Genomic DNA, 18,928 nt, shown 5'->3' on the forward strand with positions numbered 1-18,928 from the left:
ACTCACCCGGCGTCCAGCGATGTCCTCTGCAGCCCGTGTAGTCTGCTGCTTCTGAGCCGGCTCATTATTGTCGCGCATATTCATGATGCGCGACACAGCCGACCCGGACGCAGCTGCTGCGGGGGTCAGCGCCAGCCGGATGCTGCACCGCGGGAGCGATCAGCACCATGGAGAGCGGGAGCGGGCGCAGGTGAGTTGATTACTGAGTGCAATCACGGGCCACGGAGAACGGAGCCCGGATTGCACTTAGACAACCCACGTGTGCCGTGATTCACGGCACACGGAGGGACATGTGCATGTTTTACACGCCAGTGAAAAACGTCAGTGTTTTTCACTGACGCTTGAAACGGGCCTAAAAGTGAGAATATTGTTGCTACAGCAACATTTTGGGTGAAGTAGCTGTGGATTCAAAATGCTTAATATACTCCTGAATAAAATCCTTGAGGGGTGCAGATTCCAAAATGGGGTCACTTGTGGGGGGTTTCTGACGTATACCGTAGGTACCCAAGGGGCCCTGCTAATGTGACATAGTGCGCGAAGTTTATTTCAACTTTTCCAAAATTCAAATGGTGCTCCTTCCATTCCAAGCCCTGCCATTTATCCAAACAGAATGTGGAGAAGGAAATGACATCACAGGTTTTTTTTTCCAAAGGTCTGTGTTCAACCAACTTTATTAACACTGACAAGTCTTAAAAAAACGCACCTAAAAAAACGCATGAAAAACGCATGAAAACCGCATGAAAAACGCATGCGTTTTCGATGCGTTTTTCTCAAAAAGCATTGTTTACAATTCTCCCCTCTGCCAGAGGGTGCGTTTTTTTCCGCGCTGAAAAAAAAGCAACGTGTGCACATAGCCTAAGATGTAAGAAAATCTGTGATCCAGTGAGTTACCTACTACACCTACAGTACACCTACTACTATATATCTCTATTCTAGGATGCCAGGGGATTAAAAGAAGAATGCAAACAATTAGTAGCTATAGCTGATGAAGTCACCACTCTCTGTCCGGAGGAGACACAATCTCTCAGAGCAAGGTCTACTACACATTACACAATGTTTTCTTATCATTAACATGTGGTTTTCATGAATGAATAAGAAAGTGAAAACTAAATATTATCATATGGAAACTTATTTGTTGGACTCGCCTTTTCCAAAACCGGCAGCCAAGAGATGACAAGATGCAGATTCTTCAGGCAAAGCCATTCCCCTTCCTTCGCGCACTCCCTCAGGGTCTGTATGGCCAGGTCAGCTTGGCCTTGACCCATTGCCACCTATGAAGAGAAACAGAAATTTATAAGACTTGCAAATCTGTATTCGCATAGAGTTTACTTAATGGGGTTGTGGCATAAACAATATATTTCACCTATCCACATAATAGCTGATATATGCATAATCACTTGGGGTCCAGCTGATGAGACCCCCAATAATCCCAAATGTGTCCTGCATGAATGGTGCAGTAGAGCAAATGTATCACCACCACTCCTATACACTAGGACTGGTCGCACATGCTCACCATCACTCCATTCACACAGAGGCTTTTAGGACCCTCATTTCTAGGGTCTCTGGGTACCCCAGTGAGTTAGTTTATCAGCTATCCTGTGGAAAGGTATATACAGTATACTGTCTATGGGACAAACACTGTCAGCAGGATTCCACACCCCAAACAGGTACAGCAGTAATTTACATGGCCAGTGCTCTTCTTTATTGCTGAGAAATTAGCAATGGAATTAATATGCAAATGAGGCCGAAGAGCTATCTGTAGATCTGAAGCCTCTGTCACTCCAGCTCTATTCCGCACCCAGCACAGCATCCTCCTGACTGACAGCCTCTATTCTGTGTGATTTCAGGCAAAGGAGAAAATCAGTCAAGGGGGAGGCGGCTGCGTTGGGTAAGAAATAGAGCTGGAGTGACAGAAAACCCCTTTAATATTCAATAACATTTATCCTTCATTTTGACATGTAGGAATGTGGGATCAAGAACATGAGAAGCTTTGCTATAGAAGGATAAATCTCATACTCTATAGAAGATCGTGTTTTTTGTCCAATAAGTAGCAAAATTAGTCTCAAAGTCTGTTGGCAGGTTGACACCGCTCCTAGTGAGGAGAATTTAGATTCAGAAGTCAATTCCCTAATTGTCTTTCCATTCCTGACTCAGTAAGGCCCCATGACCTGGAGTGGTGGGCACTGGTGCTTTACAGCGCTGGGGTCCTGGATCCCACCAAGAACAATATCTCCAACTAGTTTCTATATTCTTCCCGTGTTTGCTTGGGTTTCTTCTGGTTTCCATCCACACTCCGAACACCGATAAGGAATTTATATTGTGAGCCTTAATGGGGATGGTGATGAAGATGTCTGTACAGCGCTGTGGAATTGGCACTAAGTGGAATTGGCACTAAGTGCTGTGGAAAGTGGGGCTATATAAGGGAGTATAATAAATAAAAAAAATAAAACTCGGGGCTCACCATTTGTGGCAAAACTTTAAAATCCTATTATGCTCTCCACCATCCATTAAACTCCAGCATTGTTTCTATTTCACCGCTGGAGTGCTGCTTTAAATTTAAGACCCCTGTTTTATACTCTACCTTCACCATCTTAACCTTTTCACACTGCCGCTATTGTCGGTCTCCTGTGATTTGTGACCTGCTGGCAGCTCTAGTGTTTCATGGAGGTGCCGGAGGTTACAACTGAATACAGCTCTATGAGAGCCTCGTTCTGCCCTCTTTCTGGCTCTCATAGACTTGTATTGAGAGCTTGTGATAAAACTTCTGACTTCCACCCAGTAGAAGTTACGAGCACAAGATGGCGTTGCAGAATTGGAGTGACACCGAAAATTGATGAAAATGCCAAAGGGTGAGTATAAGGGCGGCTTTGCACGTTGCGACATCGCACGTGCGATGTCAGTGGAGTCAAATCGAAAGTGACGCACATCCGGCGTCACTTTCGACATCGTAGTGTGTAAATGCTAGATGTACGATGAACGAGCGCAAAAACGTCGTTATCGTATCATCGTTGCATTCCCCGACATTTCCATAATGCCGGTGCCGCGACAGGTACGATGTTGTTCCTCGTTCCTGCGGCAGCACACATCGCTGTGTGTGAAGCCGCAGGAGCGAGGAACATCTCCTTACCTGCCGCCGGCTGCTATCCGGAAGGACGGAGGTGTGTGGGATGTTTACATCCTGCTCATCTCCGCCCCTCCGCCGCTATTGGCCGCCTGCCGTGTGACATCGCAATGACGCCGCACGACCCGCCCCCTTAGGAAGGAGGCGGGTCGCGGGCCAGAGCGACGGTCGCAGGGCAGGTGAGTGCATGTGAAGCTGGCGTAGCGATAATTTTCACTACGCCAGCAATCACACGATATCGTACCTGTGACGGGGGTGGGGACTATCGCGTGCGACATCGCAGCATCGGCTTGCGATGTCGCAACGTGCAAAGCCCGCCTAAGACAGAGGGGCAGGGGACTCAGATCAAAAGTACTACTCCAGCGCTGTAAAAAAAAACAAAAAACAAAAACCGCTGGAGTGGTGTTTTAAAATAGAGATCCCAAATTTCCAATTGCTCTTCAATTCACCACCTTATAGGGGAGATCTTAATTGGAGCGGTCACCGCTCAAGCAATACAAGCTGCTGCTGCAAAGCAAAGCCCATGGGGTTGATGGTGCAAGTCTTCACATTCCATTGACTGTCCCTAGAATGGGGTGATCCTGGAGCACTGCTGCATTCACTGGGGTCACTAAGAAGTAATAGTGGCCTAAGAGCCCACCATGCTAGTGATCGTGGGGAACCAGAAAGTCCTTAAAAAAATGTTACTAGCTTTCCTTCATGAGACACATACTCACCTCACGATAGCATTCTCTGCCAACTTCAGCACTGGCGAGTTCTTGCAGCTCCTGGGATGGGTCGGCTCCAGGAGATATAATGATCAGAATGGGCTCAATGGCCAGAGTGTCCTTACTGAGGCGTTTCAGATTGAGGGGTGCAGGCGATAGTTCCTTAACACCTGGATCAAACGAGACGTTACAATTGACATATTACGGTAGATCTTATTTATATACTACAGTACACGATATCAGTCAACACCTTGGAAATGACGATTAAAGTGACCATTTCGTCGTCTACAGAAATGATCCATCTTTGGAAACTTTTTTTTTTTTTTTACTTAAATGCATGTATTTTTAGTTACAAATAACTTTTAGTTAGTAGCTGGGTGTCATTATTGCTGGCTGTAGAATGAGTTAACTGAGAATCCATCAGTGAGCTCATTCTGATGATCTAATGGGAGAGTTTCTAACTCCTCTGTCACTTTTCAGCTCCTCTCATCTGGTTTATGACCACAGACCACATCAAAGTTGAAATTACAAGGAAACAAAGAGACTGTAAAAGACAAACAGTGCCAAAAACCAAACTGCAAAAATTACATTTAGCCCTAAATACAAGCAGTTAACAAGAAAAGAAAAAACAAAAAAGAAAATGGTCCCCAGAGGTGGACAACCCCTTTAAGTGATATGAGCCGCATGTGTCCAGTTAAGCTCATGTACAGAAATGGTATATGTCATTTACAAATTGATATAATGCCTAACGAATTCACAGGAAAAGAAAGATCAACAATATAGCGGCAGCTTCTCTGACATCACTTCCTGTTCTCCAGCTATTGGCTGAAGAGTAGCGTCACACACATCCTGTCCTGAGTTAATAGTGTAATGTGTGAAGTGAATGCAGGGGTGTGGCAGAGCAGGAAAACTGTGAAGCACAACTTCAACCAATAGCTGCAAAGCAAAAAGATGGTGACGCACAACGTCAACCGATAGTTGCAGAACAGGAAGACTGAAGCACAACTTCAACCAATAGCTGCAGAGCAGGAAGACTGTGAAGCACAACTTCAACCAATAGCTGCAGAGCAGGAAGACTGAAGCACAATTTCAACCAATAGCTGCAAAGCAAGAAAGCTGTGAAGCACAACTTCAACCAATAGCTGAAGAGCAGGAAGTTGGTGAAGCACAACTTCAACCAATAGCTGCAGAGCAGGAAGACTGAAGCACAATTTCAACCAATAGCTGCAGAGCAAGAAAGCTGTGAAGCACAACTTCAACCAATAGCTGAAGAGCAGGAAGGTGGTGAAGCACAACTTCAACCAATAGCTGCAGAGCAGGAAGTTGGTGAAGCACAACTTCAACCAATCAATAGCTGCAGAGCAGGAAAGTTGTGAAGCACAACTCAACCAATAGCTGCAGGGTAGGACGTAATGTGAGACAATGGGGCATCATTCTGGCACCTTGTACAACCCAGTAACATGCCGCAGTAGTGTAATATCCTGCATCGTGTACAGAGCACCTTGGAAATCAGTACCTGAACGACCAGAGTGGAGGAATTTACATTACATGACCCTCGTAACGCCATTTAGCTAATTCTGAGCATCTGCGCAGACGTCGCTGTCCCCCGGGACGCCTGCAGGGCTGCTACACTCTTCCTTAATATTAAATTCTCTGCATCCTTATATCTCCTCACTGCATAATGTCTCCATCCAAGTAGCAATGACCTGAAGGAACTGTGGTAACTGGAAACTTTTCCTGGCTGGTAATGAAGTCCAGACATTGATTTAATAAATCATAATGACATTCTTTACTGCAGAGCAAAGTTAGATCAGCTTTGGAGAGAGCAGAATCTCATTACAAAAATGTTTAAAAACAGAAATATTAACTTGATTTGGCCTGAAAAGATTGACTCACTTTTAATTGATTTCATAAACCAAGACATTAACACACTTTCCTCAATTTCTAACTAAATATTTAATTACTGGGGTAAAGAGATGACTTCCATCAATGAGGTTACTGCAGAGCCTTAAAGGGGTAGTGCAGGAAATAAAAATATCATTATTGAAATGGCTGTTAGAAAAATAAAAATACGACCTCTCCCCAATCCCATGCAGGTCACAGTTATACATTGGCCTGGTCTTATATGGCCTCTGCTCCCTGGTCTCTTATGGCCTTGGCTCCCTGGTCTCTTATGGCCTCTGCTCCCTGGTCTCTTATGGCCTCTGCTCCCTGGTCTCTTATGGCCTCTGCTCCCTGGTCTCTTATGGCCTCTGCTTCCTGGTCTCTTATGGCCTCTGCTTCCTGGTCTCGTATGGCCTCGGCTCCCTGGTCTCTTATGGCCTCGGCTCCCTGGTCTCTTATGGCCTCGGCTCCCTGGTCTCTTATGGCCTCTGCTTCCTAGTCTCTTATGGCCTCTGCTTCCTAGTCTCTTATGGCCTCTGCTTCCTGGTCTCTTATGGCCTCTGCTTCCTGGTCTCTTATGGCCTCTGCTTCCTGGTCTCTTATGGCCTCTGCTTCCTGGTCTCTTATGGCCTCTGCTTCCTGGTCTCTTATGGCCTCTGCTTCCTGGTCTCTTATGGCCTCTGCTTCCTGGTCTCGTATGGCCTCTGCTTCCTGGTCTCGTATGGCCTCTGCTTCCTGGTCTCGTATGGCCTCTGCTTCCTGGTCTCGTATGGCCTCTGCTTCCTGTTCTCGTATGGCCTCTGCTTCCTGTTCTCGTATGGCCTCTGCTTCCTGGTCTCGTATGGCCTCTGCTTCCTGGTCTCGTATGGCCTCTGCTTCCTGGTCTCGTATGGCCTCTGCTTCCTAGTCTCGTATGGCCTCTGCTTCCTGTTCTCGTATGGCCTCTGCTTCCTGGTCTCGTATGGCCTCTGCTTCCTGGTCTCGTATGGCCGCTGCTTCCTGGTCTCGTATGGCCGCTGCTTCCTGGTCATTGATTTCTTATTTCAGCTTTTTATGTCAAAGCTTTATTTTTCTGATACAAAAACATTAAATCCACTGGTTTTACAAAAAAAGGGTTTTTTTTAGGGCAAAAAATATGAATAGTAAAATACACAATGCCCCATCACAGTTTTGTTAGCTCTGTTGCCCTAAATCCCCCCAGCCGACATGGAACAGCATTTCTGTGCCAATGTGTGACCAGTGCTTTGTGTACAGGGGGCCGACTGACTGCTTACTTCAATAGCTAAGCCAGCCCCCTTCTCTACTGCGTTTTAGTTGGACACTTGCTGCACAGATTTTCCAGCGACAAGAAAATCTGCAGCGTGATACAATGTCAGCAATGAAGATGAGATTTTCAGGGGGTCTGCCTGCAAGAATTGACTGTTCAAACCAAGCACAAGCACTCATGTATCCTTGGCATGTCAGAGAAGTTAACGGGGTTGTCCGGGACGAACATTGATGGGCTATGTTTAGGATATACCATAAATGTCTGATCGGTGGGGGTGCCAGACCCGGCATCCCGCCGATAAGCTGTTTGCGCTATCGGCGGCAGCCAGAATTACTCAGTTGCGGAGGTTCACTGCACAGCTCCGTCAACGGAATAGTATCCTTGGACAAGTAGTATTGAATATCTGCCCCCTAATGATTCAAACATGGGGTGGATATCCAGTATGAGGCTCTGGCCACTAAACAGTTGACAGAGTTGTGCTATTCAGCTCTGCAACGGAGTAGTGCCGGCCAAAGCCGGTACCAGGAACAGTTGATCGGTGGTGGTGCCACGTGTCGCAACATCACCAATTAGACATTGATGACCTATTCAAAAAGATAGGCCATCAATATTAAAGTCCTGCACAGCCCCTTTAAGTGCACCTTGCTACTTACTTGTTTCCATTTACATCCAGATTGCTCTTCCTTGATTGACAGAAGACAGTAGAGATAGATGGATGACAAGTGGGTGGGGAAGTGACAGGTTGATGCGGAAGTGACAAGTGAGTGGGGAAGTGACAAGTAAGTAGGAAGGTGACAAGTGAGTGGTTAGATGCCCAAACTGCTCGGCCACGCCAAGGCTGTGTAGGGCGGTCAGGGTTATGCCCACTCCTGCAGACATCACCAGCACATCTAAGGTTATGTATAATGCTGTGTAATGTATATGTTGTATGGTATGTTATGTCAATGGCCACCAGGTGGCAGCGTGGTAGCACAGCTGTCCTGGACCTGGGTGAGCAGGGAAAGAGGAGGAATGCAGCATGTATAAAAGGGAAATACAGGAAGCAGACAGGAGGAGAGGGATCTGAGCACAGATCCAGACCCTAAGGGTCACGACTGCGGCTGCGACGCGCGGGTTCCTGGACGAATTATGGAACTATATCCCATACAGAGAGGGGTTTAGTCTGGCAGTCGGGGGCTTAGAATCAGTGCCTGCTGGTGGAAAATGGAGGACCCCTCACCCCCTTGAAAAGGTCAGTGCGCCTCTGGTTGGTAATGGGGGTATGTCTGGATGACCTGTCACTTAGGGGAGATGTCTGATAGGAAGTGGACCCCGGGTGACCATGGAGAGGAGTGAGGGGAATAAAGGGGTCTTAGACTGTAGACGGTGCCCAGGTGCCAGAGGACCGATGTCCTGACATGATTCCTTTTTGAATACCGGTGTCGGCGAAGCACGGACCGAGGCCTGTATCCAGAATATAAGGAATAAAGTTGAAAAGTTTATTTAAAAAATAAATTTGCTCGAACTTTATTGCCTGATGAGATGGAGTGAATGTGCAATGCCTGAGACTGGAACGGAGTCCTCCTGTGTGTGGTGCAGCGACGGGGAGGTGAGGTGTTAACAGCAGGTTGTGCTGTGACCTGTTGTTCCCCTGCTACCACGACTACTACACACTGCCTGCCCCGTGCCTTTGTGCAGTTATTTTGTGCTGACATACTCCCTTTAACAAATCTCATCCCAATATTGCAAATTTCCTGTAAGTAAATTCACATTACAGGTGGATTCCTAAATCAATTTTTTATGTATAAGTCACTGTGGACTTCAACTTTGCAATATTATAGGGTGAAGTCCACAGAAACAAAAGCGGTGGCAAAATCCACACGTAACACGAGGACTTCGCTGTGAAATGTTTGAAGGATTTGCTGCAAATTTCCTGCGTGTGCTGCGGACCCTAAACTGGAGTAAGAGGATATGAGCATTTGCCGCCTCCTGTTCGGCTTTCCTGCAGGAACACAACAGAACTTGTCATCCAATGAGTCTGATTCATTTCCTCTCTAGACAAGAACCATCTGGTGAAGTCATAGAAATATGTTACATTGTCCTTGGATACGTTGAAATTGTGCAAAATATTTAATTACCTCCACAGAAGACAATCAAGCTCCAAAAAATACAAAGCAAGAAGTTTTTGTTACATGGCAAATAAAAAAAAATTAGTTTCGATTTAAAATAAAATTCTGAGAAGTTATTATTTTAGGTTATTAATTATTATGAGAATAGACTATTTTTTAATACAGATTTCGAGGCTCTTCCATACATACACTGAGGAAAATAAGTATTTGATCACCTATCGACCAGCAAGAATCCTTGCTCTCACAGACCTGTTATTTTTTCTGTAAGAAGTTCATACTCTGCACTCATTACCTGTATAATAGACACCTGTCCACACATTCAATCACACTCCAACGTCTCCACCATGGCCAAGACCAAAGAGCTGTCTAAGGACACCAGGGACAAAATTGTAGACCTGTACAAGGCTGGGACGGGCTACAGGACAATAGGCAAGCAGCTGGGGGAGAAGGCAACAACTGTTGGCACAATTATTAGAAAATGGAAAAAACACAAGATGACTGTCAATCTTACTTGGTCTGGGGCTCAATACAAGATCTCGCCTCGTGGGTTAAAAATGATTCTAAGGAAGGTCAGAAATCAGCCCAGAACTACAGAGGAGGACCTGGTCAATCACCTGGCGAGAGCTGGGACCACAGTCTCATTAGTAAAACACTATGCCGTCAAGAATAAAAACCCTGCAGGGCATGGAAGGTCCCCATGCCCACATCAGCACATGTCAAACCTGTTTGAAGTTTACCAATGACCATCTGGATGACCCAAAGGAGTCATGGGAGAAGGTTATATGATCAGATGAGACCAAAATATAAATTTTTGGTATCAACTTCACTCACCGTGTTTACGGGAAGAAGGATGAGTACAACCACAAGAACACTGTTCCACCATGAAGCATGGGGGTGGAAACATTATACTTTGGGGGTGCTTGTCTGCAAAGGGGACAGGACGACTGCATTATATTGAAGGGAGGACGGATGTGGTCATGTGTGTGAAATTTTGGCAAACAACCTCCTTCCCTCAGTAAGAGCATTGATGATGGGTCATGGCTGGTCCAAAACACACAGCCAGGGCAAATAAGAAGTGCCTCCGTAAGAAGCATTTCAAGGTCCTGGAGTGGCCTAGCCAGTCTCCAGACACCTGAACCCAATAGAAAGATTTTGGGGGAGCTGAAACTCCATGTTGCCCAGGGACAGCCCCGAAAACTGAAAGATCTGGAGATGGCATCTAGATACTGATGTGGGCGGGTCATATGACATCACTGAGGATTTTCTCTTACCCCGCACGTCGGTGTGATTGTGGGATGCGAGTGGCATGGGGGTCGCGATGGCTAGCGCGCATGCGCAAATTACGTGCGCTTGCTTACTGCACCTGTCAGCATGGTATATAAGATTGCTGAACACACAACCCTACATGGGCCCCTGAGGAAGCCCTATGCGAAATACACGTCAGGGCCCATGGTCGTTGTTCTCTCTCTCTTCCCTGAACAGGACAGAATGGGCGAGTGACACTATGCTCGAGGCATTGAGTGCTATTTGTACTAGCTTTACTCCTTTGTGTTATACAGGGCATTTAATCTTTTTACACTAGTGGGGTGTCTATACTGTCTATAGGGCATTTTGCTGGGACACATTGATCTGTTAATTGTGCCATGGGGTAACCCCACATGGATTGATATTCATATTGATTCCTGTTTGACACTGATAATTTAAAGGTTAAACATATACTATGTCACATATACCCGGGTGTTACCAATGTGGTGGTGTGAGGAGTGTCTGACGCACTAATTATTTTGTCTGCACCTTAACCTCTCTCCATACTTTTACCTTGTTTGTATTTTGTAAGTGTTTAATAAAATTTGTATTTTTGAAGATATTTTTATTGCTGGACTTTTACTCCATCTCTGTTTATATGATTTATAAGATCTGGAGAAGATCTGTATGGAGGAGTGGGCCAAAATCCCTGCTGTAGTTTGTGCAAACCTGATCAAGAACTATGGGAAATGTGTGACCTCTGTTACGGCAAACAAAGGCTTCTGCCAAATATGTTTTTCTATTGTAGCAAATAATTTGCATTTTATTGCATGAAATATTTAAAAATCATACAATGTGATTTTCTGGATTTTTTTTTATTCTGTCTGTTACAGTTCAAGTTACCTATGATAAAAATTACAGAGCTCTCCATTCTTTGTAGGGTAAAAAAAACGTGCAAAATTGGCAGAATATCAAATACTTATTTTCCCCACTGTATCTATACAGAATATAAAAATGTACAATGATTACGATGCATTTGCTTTGATCCTTTTTTTTTCCTCTGTGACTTTCTTGGGTTAAATATAATAATAATAATAATTTTATTCATTTATATAGCGCTATTAATTCCACAGCGCTTTACATACATCAGCACAAAGACATCTTTCAAAGGACATAAAAATCTTACCCAAACTCCGACATGCAAACATGGCCATTGCACTCTGAAGTCTGTCGGGTCGGACCGCTTGCACCACAAGAACCTACGGAAAGTGGAGGAAGCTTTAGTGGTAAATAACACTGATTATTCAGAAAACGGGTCTTTATTTTTAAAATTACAATAATTACTGGAGCTTTTCATAGACTAGATTTTTTTTTTTTTATAAAAAACATAAAAACAAAACAAAAAGATATTCTGTAAGTTAGTAATGGTTCCCAGCTAAATTCTACAAAAAACACGGAAGTCAAGAAGAAGAGACAGGTGTAAGATAAAACTCCTTTTAAGTGTAAGTTTATAAAAAATAGACAATCTGTGTCACGCATGGATTAGCGGATGTCCGGCACACAGCATAACACATGGGTTTCAACAGAAGTGTAAAGGGATAGTAAGACCCTGACGATAGGGAGCAGGGGATGGAACATTAACCTGTGTCTAGAAAAGAGAGTTAGGCTCGGCTCAACTGCTGAGTAGGTGCTCAGAAGTAACAAAAAGTCAATAACTAGGAAAATAAACTTCAGCACACTAGTGTATAAAAACATGCACGGTAAAGTGAAAAATAATAGCATCCAAAATGTATAAAAGAGTAAACCCTAATAATCTGTCCGACATTTCAGCTCAATTAGGAGCCTTCATCAGGGATATTGATACAAGGGGAATGGATATTTAGAGTGGTTAAGGATGCTAGCGAAGTTGGTGGTAGACACGTGAATATACTGAGTAATGTCACTTAGAAGGGATTATACAAACGTGGTTTTCCTCTCATTTGTGGACGTAGGATTGCACGTGACCATGGGGTTTTCATGCATAAGCATAAAATAGTATTTATGGTAAGTGAAATCTGGTACCTTCAGCACCATGTGAATAGTATATAAAAAATGTGTGATTCTCGCTGTCATGTATCTGTTATAACCAGATGTTGGGGTTACAGTTATACATACATGGAATAACCAAAACGTCAATAGTGTATTTCAAATAAAGTATTTTTTGGGTGTTTGTGTTTATTTCTTTTCACTTAGAGATTAGTAATGGGGTGGGTCTGATAGACACCTCCCATTACTAATCTAGGGCTTAGTGGCAGCTGTGAGCTGTTATTAACCCCCTTATTACCCTGATTGCCACTGCACCAGGGGAATCGTGTTGAATTGGGTAAAGTTCCGAGATAGTCAAATCTAATGGATGCGACAATTTTGGGTGGCTACTATTTTTAGGCTGGGGGGACAATAACTAGGAGTCTCCTCAGCCTGAAAATATCAGCTGCCAGCTGTCGGGCTTTATCTTGGCTGGGTATCAAAATTGGAAGGGACCACAAGCAGTTTTTTTAAATTATTTATTTAAATAATAATAAATTAAAAAAAGCCAAATGCATTTCCTCTTATTTTGATACACAGCCAAGATAAGTGCACGGCTGGGGTTGAAGCCTGTAGTCATATGCTTTATCTGTGCTGGGCATCATAATATCGGGGGACCCTAGGCCAATTTTTTATTGCTGTCACAGAGGTTGGGGGTGCGTCTGACTGCAACGAATCACAGATGCCAGGACTGCCAGTGGGCGGAGGAAGCAGTGCATATGGATCAGTGATAATAACTGGCTCCGGAAGTAGAATGAGCGACCCAAAAGAAGTTACAGCCGCATCGGACACTCAGAAAGTATGAAGCGCTTGCTTTACTCTTATTTTCTTTATTTTTATTTTATTTTTATTTCTCAGAGTTGCTGGACCTGGATCGTTACCCGAAGTTACCTGAGAACTCGGGTACGTTTTTACAGTCTGGGTCTGCCCATCACTATTCTTTACTATAGAACAGTTCTCTCTTCAGGATCTTCAAAAAGTCTCTGTCCCCAAACTGCAATATTTATTTATTTTTTTTTTATTTTTTTTAAGCAAACTGTTTTACTCGCAGTGTCTGTGACTGACTGCAGCACTGACATCATGTTGACAGCGCTGCAGCTAATAACTGAGCTTGGCGGCTCTAAACAGCTTGTGCCATCAATTGGAGAATACCCGAATAACAGATATTGGGAGGAGTGTGGACCCTTAGTGCTGGACCCGGGGAGGGCAAGTACAGCGTTAAAAAAAAATGCAGCAGGATGACAGGGGTTTACTGAAAATCCCTTTAAGGGATCATAACATAAATACAGCCACAATCCATGTCCTGCACTGTACTGAGCAATACACTGAATTTTCAGCTTAATAATAAAATGCTATTTAAACAGATGATGAAAAGGTAATTTATTCATTTCTCATTAATGAAAAAAATAATTATTTTGTTCAAAGGTACAATAAAAAAGTGAAATATCCAAGAGAGAAATAAAATCTACAATTGGCTTAGTAATTACACTTTGCAGATGAAATCTAAAAGATGATGAATGTCCGGCCACGATGGAAGAGCCCTGCGCTAGAGACGATAGAGGAGAGTAATGGCCTCTGCCTCCCACACTCATCGGATATTCTCCGAGGTTAATACAAATACAAGGTTAGAATACGGCCGTGCTGCTTACTATGGAGAAATGCCTCAGCTCTGATGAAAGAGAATTATACGGGTCGTCAGCAGAACTGTGCTCCGGGCTGAAATATAAGTGCTCAATACAAAGTGGATAAAAGAGATTTAATGTACAAAGGTCTGGATCACTGGTCAACGGCCGGCACATTCATTCCTCTGCACAAGGACTGAAAGCAACGGAAGAATCAGAAACATCTGTCCAGTGACTGCAACATACATTGTAGACGAATGTGAGTGCCCCCTCCACATCACACCTCCAGGAGGTTTTCTCCCCTCCCATTCTACATCCTTAGACCTTAATATGGAGTCGGCCCCTCTGCAGATATAACTGCTCCTGCTCTCCTAGGAAGGATTTCTACAAGATTTTGGAGGAGTCTATGGGAATTTTTGCTCATTCATCCAGAAGAACATTAGTGAGGTGACCCTGGTGTTGAGGAGATGCCGGGCTCACAATCTCTGTTCTCGTTCTTTCACCAAACTCCCCCAACTATGTCTGTATGGACCTTGTGTACCGGACATAGTGAGGGGTAACAGAAAAGGCCCTTCTCCAAACTGTTCCCATAAAGTTGGAAGCTACAACTGTCGAAAATGTCTTGCTTCAGCATTAAGTTTTCCCTTCACTAGAACAAAGAGGCCATGGTTGACTCCTCAAGAACCAATCCAATAGGATTATCCCTCCTCTACCAGTCTTTACTGTAGCACAATGTAGTCAGGGGGTAACGTTCTCCTGGAATCACCAAACCCAGACTCGTCCATCAGACGCCAGGTAGAGGAGTGTGATCCATCACTGCACAGAACATGTCTCCAGAATCCAGTGGTGGTGGCTTAACAATGCTCTATCCGACGCTCGGCATTGTGCTTGGTGATGTAAGGCTCGGCATTGTGCTTGGTGATGTACGGCTCAGCATTGTGCTTGGTGATGTGTACGGCTCAGCATTGTGCTTGGTGATGTGTACGGCTTGGCATTGTGCTTCGTGATGTGTACAACTCGGCACTGTGCTTGGAGATGTACGGCTCGGCATTGTGCTTGGTGATGTGTACGGCTCAGCATTGTGCTTAGAGATGTATGGCTCAGCATTGTGCTTGGTGATGTGTATGGCTCAGCATTGTGCTTGGTGATGTACAGCTCGGCATTGTGCTTAGTGATGTATGGCTCGGCATTGTGCTTGGTGATGTGTACGACTCAGCATTGCGCTTGGTGATATACGGCTCGGCATTGTGCTTGGTGATGTACGGCTCGGCATTGTGCACGGTGATGTACGGCTCGGCATTGTGCTTGGTGTTGTACGGTTCAGCATTGTGCTTGGTGATGTACGGCTCGGCATTGTGCTTGGTGATGTACGGCTCGGCATTGTGCACGGTGATGTACGGCTCGGCATTGTGCACGGTGATGTATGGCTCAGCATTGTGCTTGGTGATGTACGGCTCAGCATTGTGCTTGGTGATGTATGTCTCGGCATTGTGCACGGTGATGTACGTCTCGGCATTGTGCTTGGTGATGTACGGCTCGGCATTGTGCTAGGTGATGTACGGCTCGGCATTGTGCTTGGTGATGTACGGCTCGGCATTGTGCTTGGTGATGTACGTCTCGGCATTGTGCTTGGTGATGTACAGCTCGGCATTGTGCTTGGTGATGTATGGCTCGGCATTGTACATGGTGATGTACAGCTCGGCATTGTGCTTGGTGATGTATGGCTGCAGTTGCTCAGACATGGAGCTCCTGGCAGGCGAAGTGTATGTGCGGATGTTACCAGAGGAGGTCTGGACTGGGCAGTTTTGGGGTCAGCAGAGCGTTGGTGACTTTTCTGCCCTGTGCTCCTCAGCACTCGCACTCCACTGTAATACTGCGGCGTTTCTACTTCGTGGCTGAGTTGCTGCGGTTCATTCTGCATCTCAATAATATCACAGTGGATGGGGAAGATTTAGGAGGGAAGAAATGGCATGAACTGACTTGTTACACTGGTAGCTTCTATTACAGGACTGCGCTGGTATCAGTGAACTCTGCACCACCAGCCATTCTGTCAAATGGTAGTAAAGGCAGACGGCATAGAGGGGGGCCTGGAGGTTATACACCGGGGCAACAGAGCTGGAGGTTTTACACTGGGAGCAACGGAGCCAAAGGTTATAAACTGGGAGAAATGGAGCAAGAAGTTATACACTGAGAAAAAGCTTTTATCTCAGCTCATCAAATTCCCTGTTTCCTGCACTAATCATTCACTTTCATTTAGATCAGTGTTTCCCAAACTCCTATCCTCAGGGCCCCCAAGAAGTCATGATTTTTGGATTTCCTTTATGTTGCACAGGTGAGGTAAAATGTATCAATTTCTGATGTCTTGATTATGATTCCATCACCAGTGAAATGCTAAGGAAATCCTGAAAATGTGATCTGTTGGGGGGTCCTGAGGACTGCAGTTTTGGAAACGTGGATGTAGATAATGAACTGTGTATCCAGGGGGCCGAGATAAAGATGGATTATCATCTTCACTGACAGATCAGGTTACAGCTGCTGCTTATAGAGGTCTATTGAGATAGAAGGCGGGAGAAGCTGCAGAGCCAAAGAGGATCAGAGACGCTGCCGCTGCTTCTGGTAACAGTGTCACATCAGAGCTGGATTCACAGCTATACTGCTCAGTGCTACTTCTACTTCTAAAGCCCCCTTTACACGCAACGACATCGCTAACGAGATGTCGTTGGGGTCACGGAATTCGAGACGCACATTCGGCCTCGTTAGCGACATCGTTGCGTGTGACGCGTACGAGTGACTGTTAACGATCAAAAATACTCACCTTATCGTTGATCGCTGACACGTCTTTCATTTCCATAAAATCGTTGCTGGTGCAGGACGCAGGTTGTTAGTCGTTCCTGAGGCAGCACACATCGCTACGTGTGACACCCCGGGAACGACGAACAGCAACGTACCTGCGACCTGCCGGCAACGAGGTGGGCGTGACTTTCATGCGGCTGCTCTCCGCCCCTCTGCTTCTATTGGACGCCTGCCGTGTGATGCCGCACGAACCGCCCCCTTAGAAAAGAGGCTGTTCGCCGGCCACAGCGACGTCGCTAGGAAGGTAAGTATGTGTGACGGGTACTAGCAATTTTGAACGCCACGGGCAGCGATTTGCTCATGACGCACAAACGACGGGGGCGGGTGCTTTCACGAGCGACATCGCTAGCGATGTCGCTGCGTGTAAAGCAGCCTTAAGGCCATATGCGCACTAGAAATAGGATTTTTCTCAAGAAATTGCTTGACAGTGAAAGATTAGCGCACCTGCGTTCAAAAAAAGCATGCGTTTTTTTGTGCGTTTTTCCCTGCGTTATTTTACCATTATCTATGGCAAAAAACGCAGCTACCTGCAGAAAAGAAGTGACATGCACATTATTTTTCTCAAGAAATTCTGCAAAAAGAATATTCTTGAGAAAAAACGCAGTGTGCGCACTGCTATTTTTTTCCCCATAGGTTTTAAAGGGGGGAATGTCTGCAGAAAGGTTACAACCATTTCCTCTAGAAATTTCTGCAGCAAAAACGCGGGTAAAAACACAGTGTGCGCACAGGGCTTAAGGGCAGTACAGCAGGATCTCCTCTCATCTGTGTGTAATCACCCTGGAGCTCAGATTTGAGGGGCAGAGGGGTAAAAATTGGTGATAAATGCAGAATGAAAAACATATAATAGTCAGAAACAGGGTTAGGTCTACAAAGAAAAACGAGGTTATAGGTTTACCTCTCCGGCTGATGATGAGAATATGTAGGGGGTCACATAATTACTCATCCCCCCACCTCCCCCCCCAAAAAAAAATATTAGAAGCTTATAGTTTTTGCTTCTACAGGTAACGCGCCAATAGGTAATATTCTGTGGCGCAAAAATTTCAACAGCTATTTTGGACGTCCGTTAACAACCTTCCTTCAATTAACGCTGCTGTCAGTTTATTAAGATAGTTGATGGTTTATTAAGTCAATTAGCCTTGATAACAAATTACCTGTTGAAACAAGGACAGCTTCTTGGCTACGGCTACGGGGAATTCTTGCTCGCACACCGAGCTCTTTGAGAAATGACTCCACAGATTTGAGTTTTCCAGATCCAGGCTCTGATACAGAGGCGGCAGCGTGGCCTGCGGGATGAAACACTTGCTTCACATTTAAGTGGCTGGAGACATATTTTAAACACACATTGATGTTAATTAAGCAATAAATTCTTTCCGACAGCCGGTATGAGGGATGAGATAAGAGCGAGAAGAAATAGAAAGTCACTTGATCATGGTCACAGGCACATGAACTTCTAGGCGGGAGATAATTATAGGAAAAGGAGTGAATAAGCAGAATTTTCCTTTCCTCGGCCCGGTATCTCGCCCACTGTTAGGCTGAGCTCATTCTACGTATGTCTCTGTGAATCAGTCATTTTTCAATATCAAGGGCGGAATAAAATACCTTTAACAAGGCCAAAGCCCATGCTCTTTCCTGATCTATCCAGGATGGGATCTGATCACGGAGACTTTTCTGGGAATCCTAAAAATGTAGAAAATAAAATGTGAGACATAACTGGCCACAAACCATCAGGCGAAGGGAGGATGCACTCACAGGGGTAAAAAAATGTGGGAGCTATAGATTATGGCTATATCGAAGCCATATACCTCTGAAGCAATCGCAGGGCTGTTCACGGCACACTCCTGGAATATTATCACCACCCTGCTGTGTCACCAAGGATCATATACTCAGAGATGGAAGCGGACATGGCCCCAGGTCTGTCCAAGTGTCTATGTGTGATCTAGTAGATTGCCAGTTAATGGTACGCCACTTAATAGACCATAATATTAATGATAAAAATGCAATAAACACAACAGATTGACAATTTTCATATCAATATGTTTCCATCAACAATGAGGACA

At 44.9% G+C, this 18,928-nt stretch overlaps 1 protein-coding gene across 3 annotated transcripts in view; it reads right to left on the minus strand.

Moving 5' to 3' along the window:
* The window catches only part of DYNC2H1 (dynein cytoplasmic 2 heavy chain 1), an 852,364-nt gene that overhangs the window by 257,712 nt on the left and 575,724 nt on the right, over positions 1–18,928 (minus strand). For all 3 annotated transcript variants that reach the window (XM_075337457.1, XM_075337458.1, XM_075337455.1), the window contains exons 73-77: positions 18,471–18,548; positions 18,023–18,154; positions 11,519–11,591; positions 3,838–3,998; positions 1,146–1,271 (exon numbers count right to left, since the gene is read on the minus strand). In XM_075337457.1, coding sequence (XP_075193572.1) covers positions 1,146–1,271; positions 3,838–3,998; positions 11,519–11,591; positions 18,023–18,154; positions 18,471–18,548 — 570 coding nt within the window. The remainder of the gene's footprint in view (positions 1–1,145; positions 1,272–3,837; positions 3,999–11,518; positions 11,592–18,022; positions 18,155–18,470; positions 18,549–18,928) is intronic.

The sequence above is a fragment of the Anomaloglossus baeobatrachus genome, chromosome 2 (assembly GCF_048569485.1).
Source record: "Anomaloglossus baeobatrachus isolate aAnoBae1 chromosome 2, aAnoBae1.hap1, whole genome shotgun sequence".
NCBI lineage: Eukaryota > Metazoa > Chordata > Amphibia > Anura > Aromobatidae > Anomaloglossus > Anomaloglossus baeobatrachus.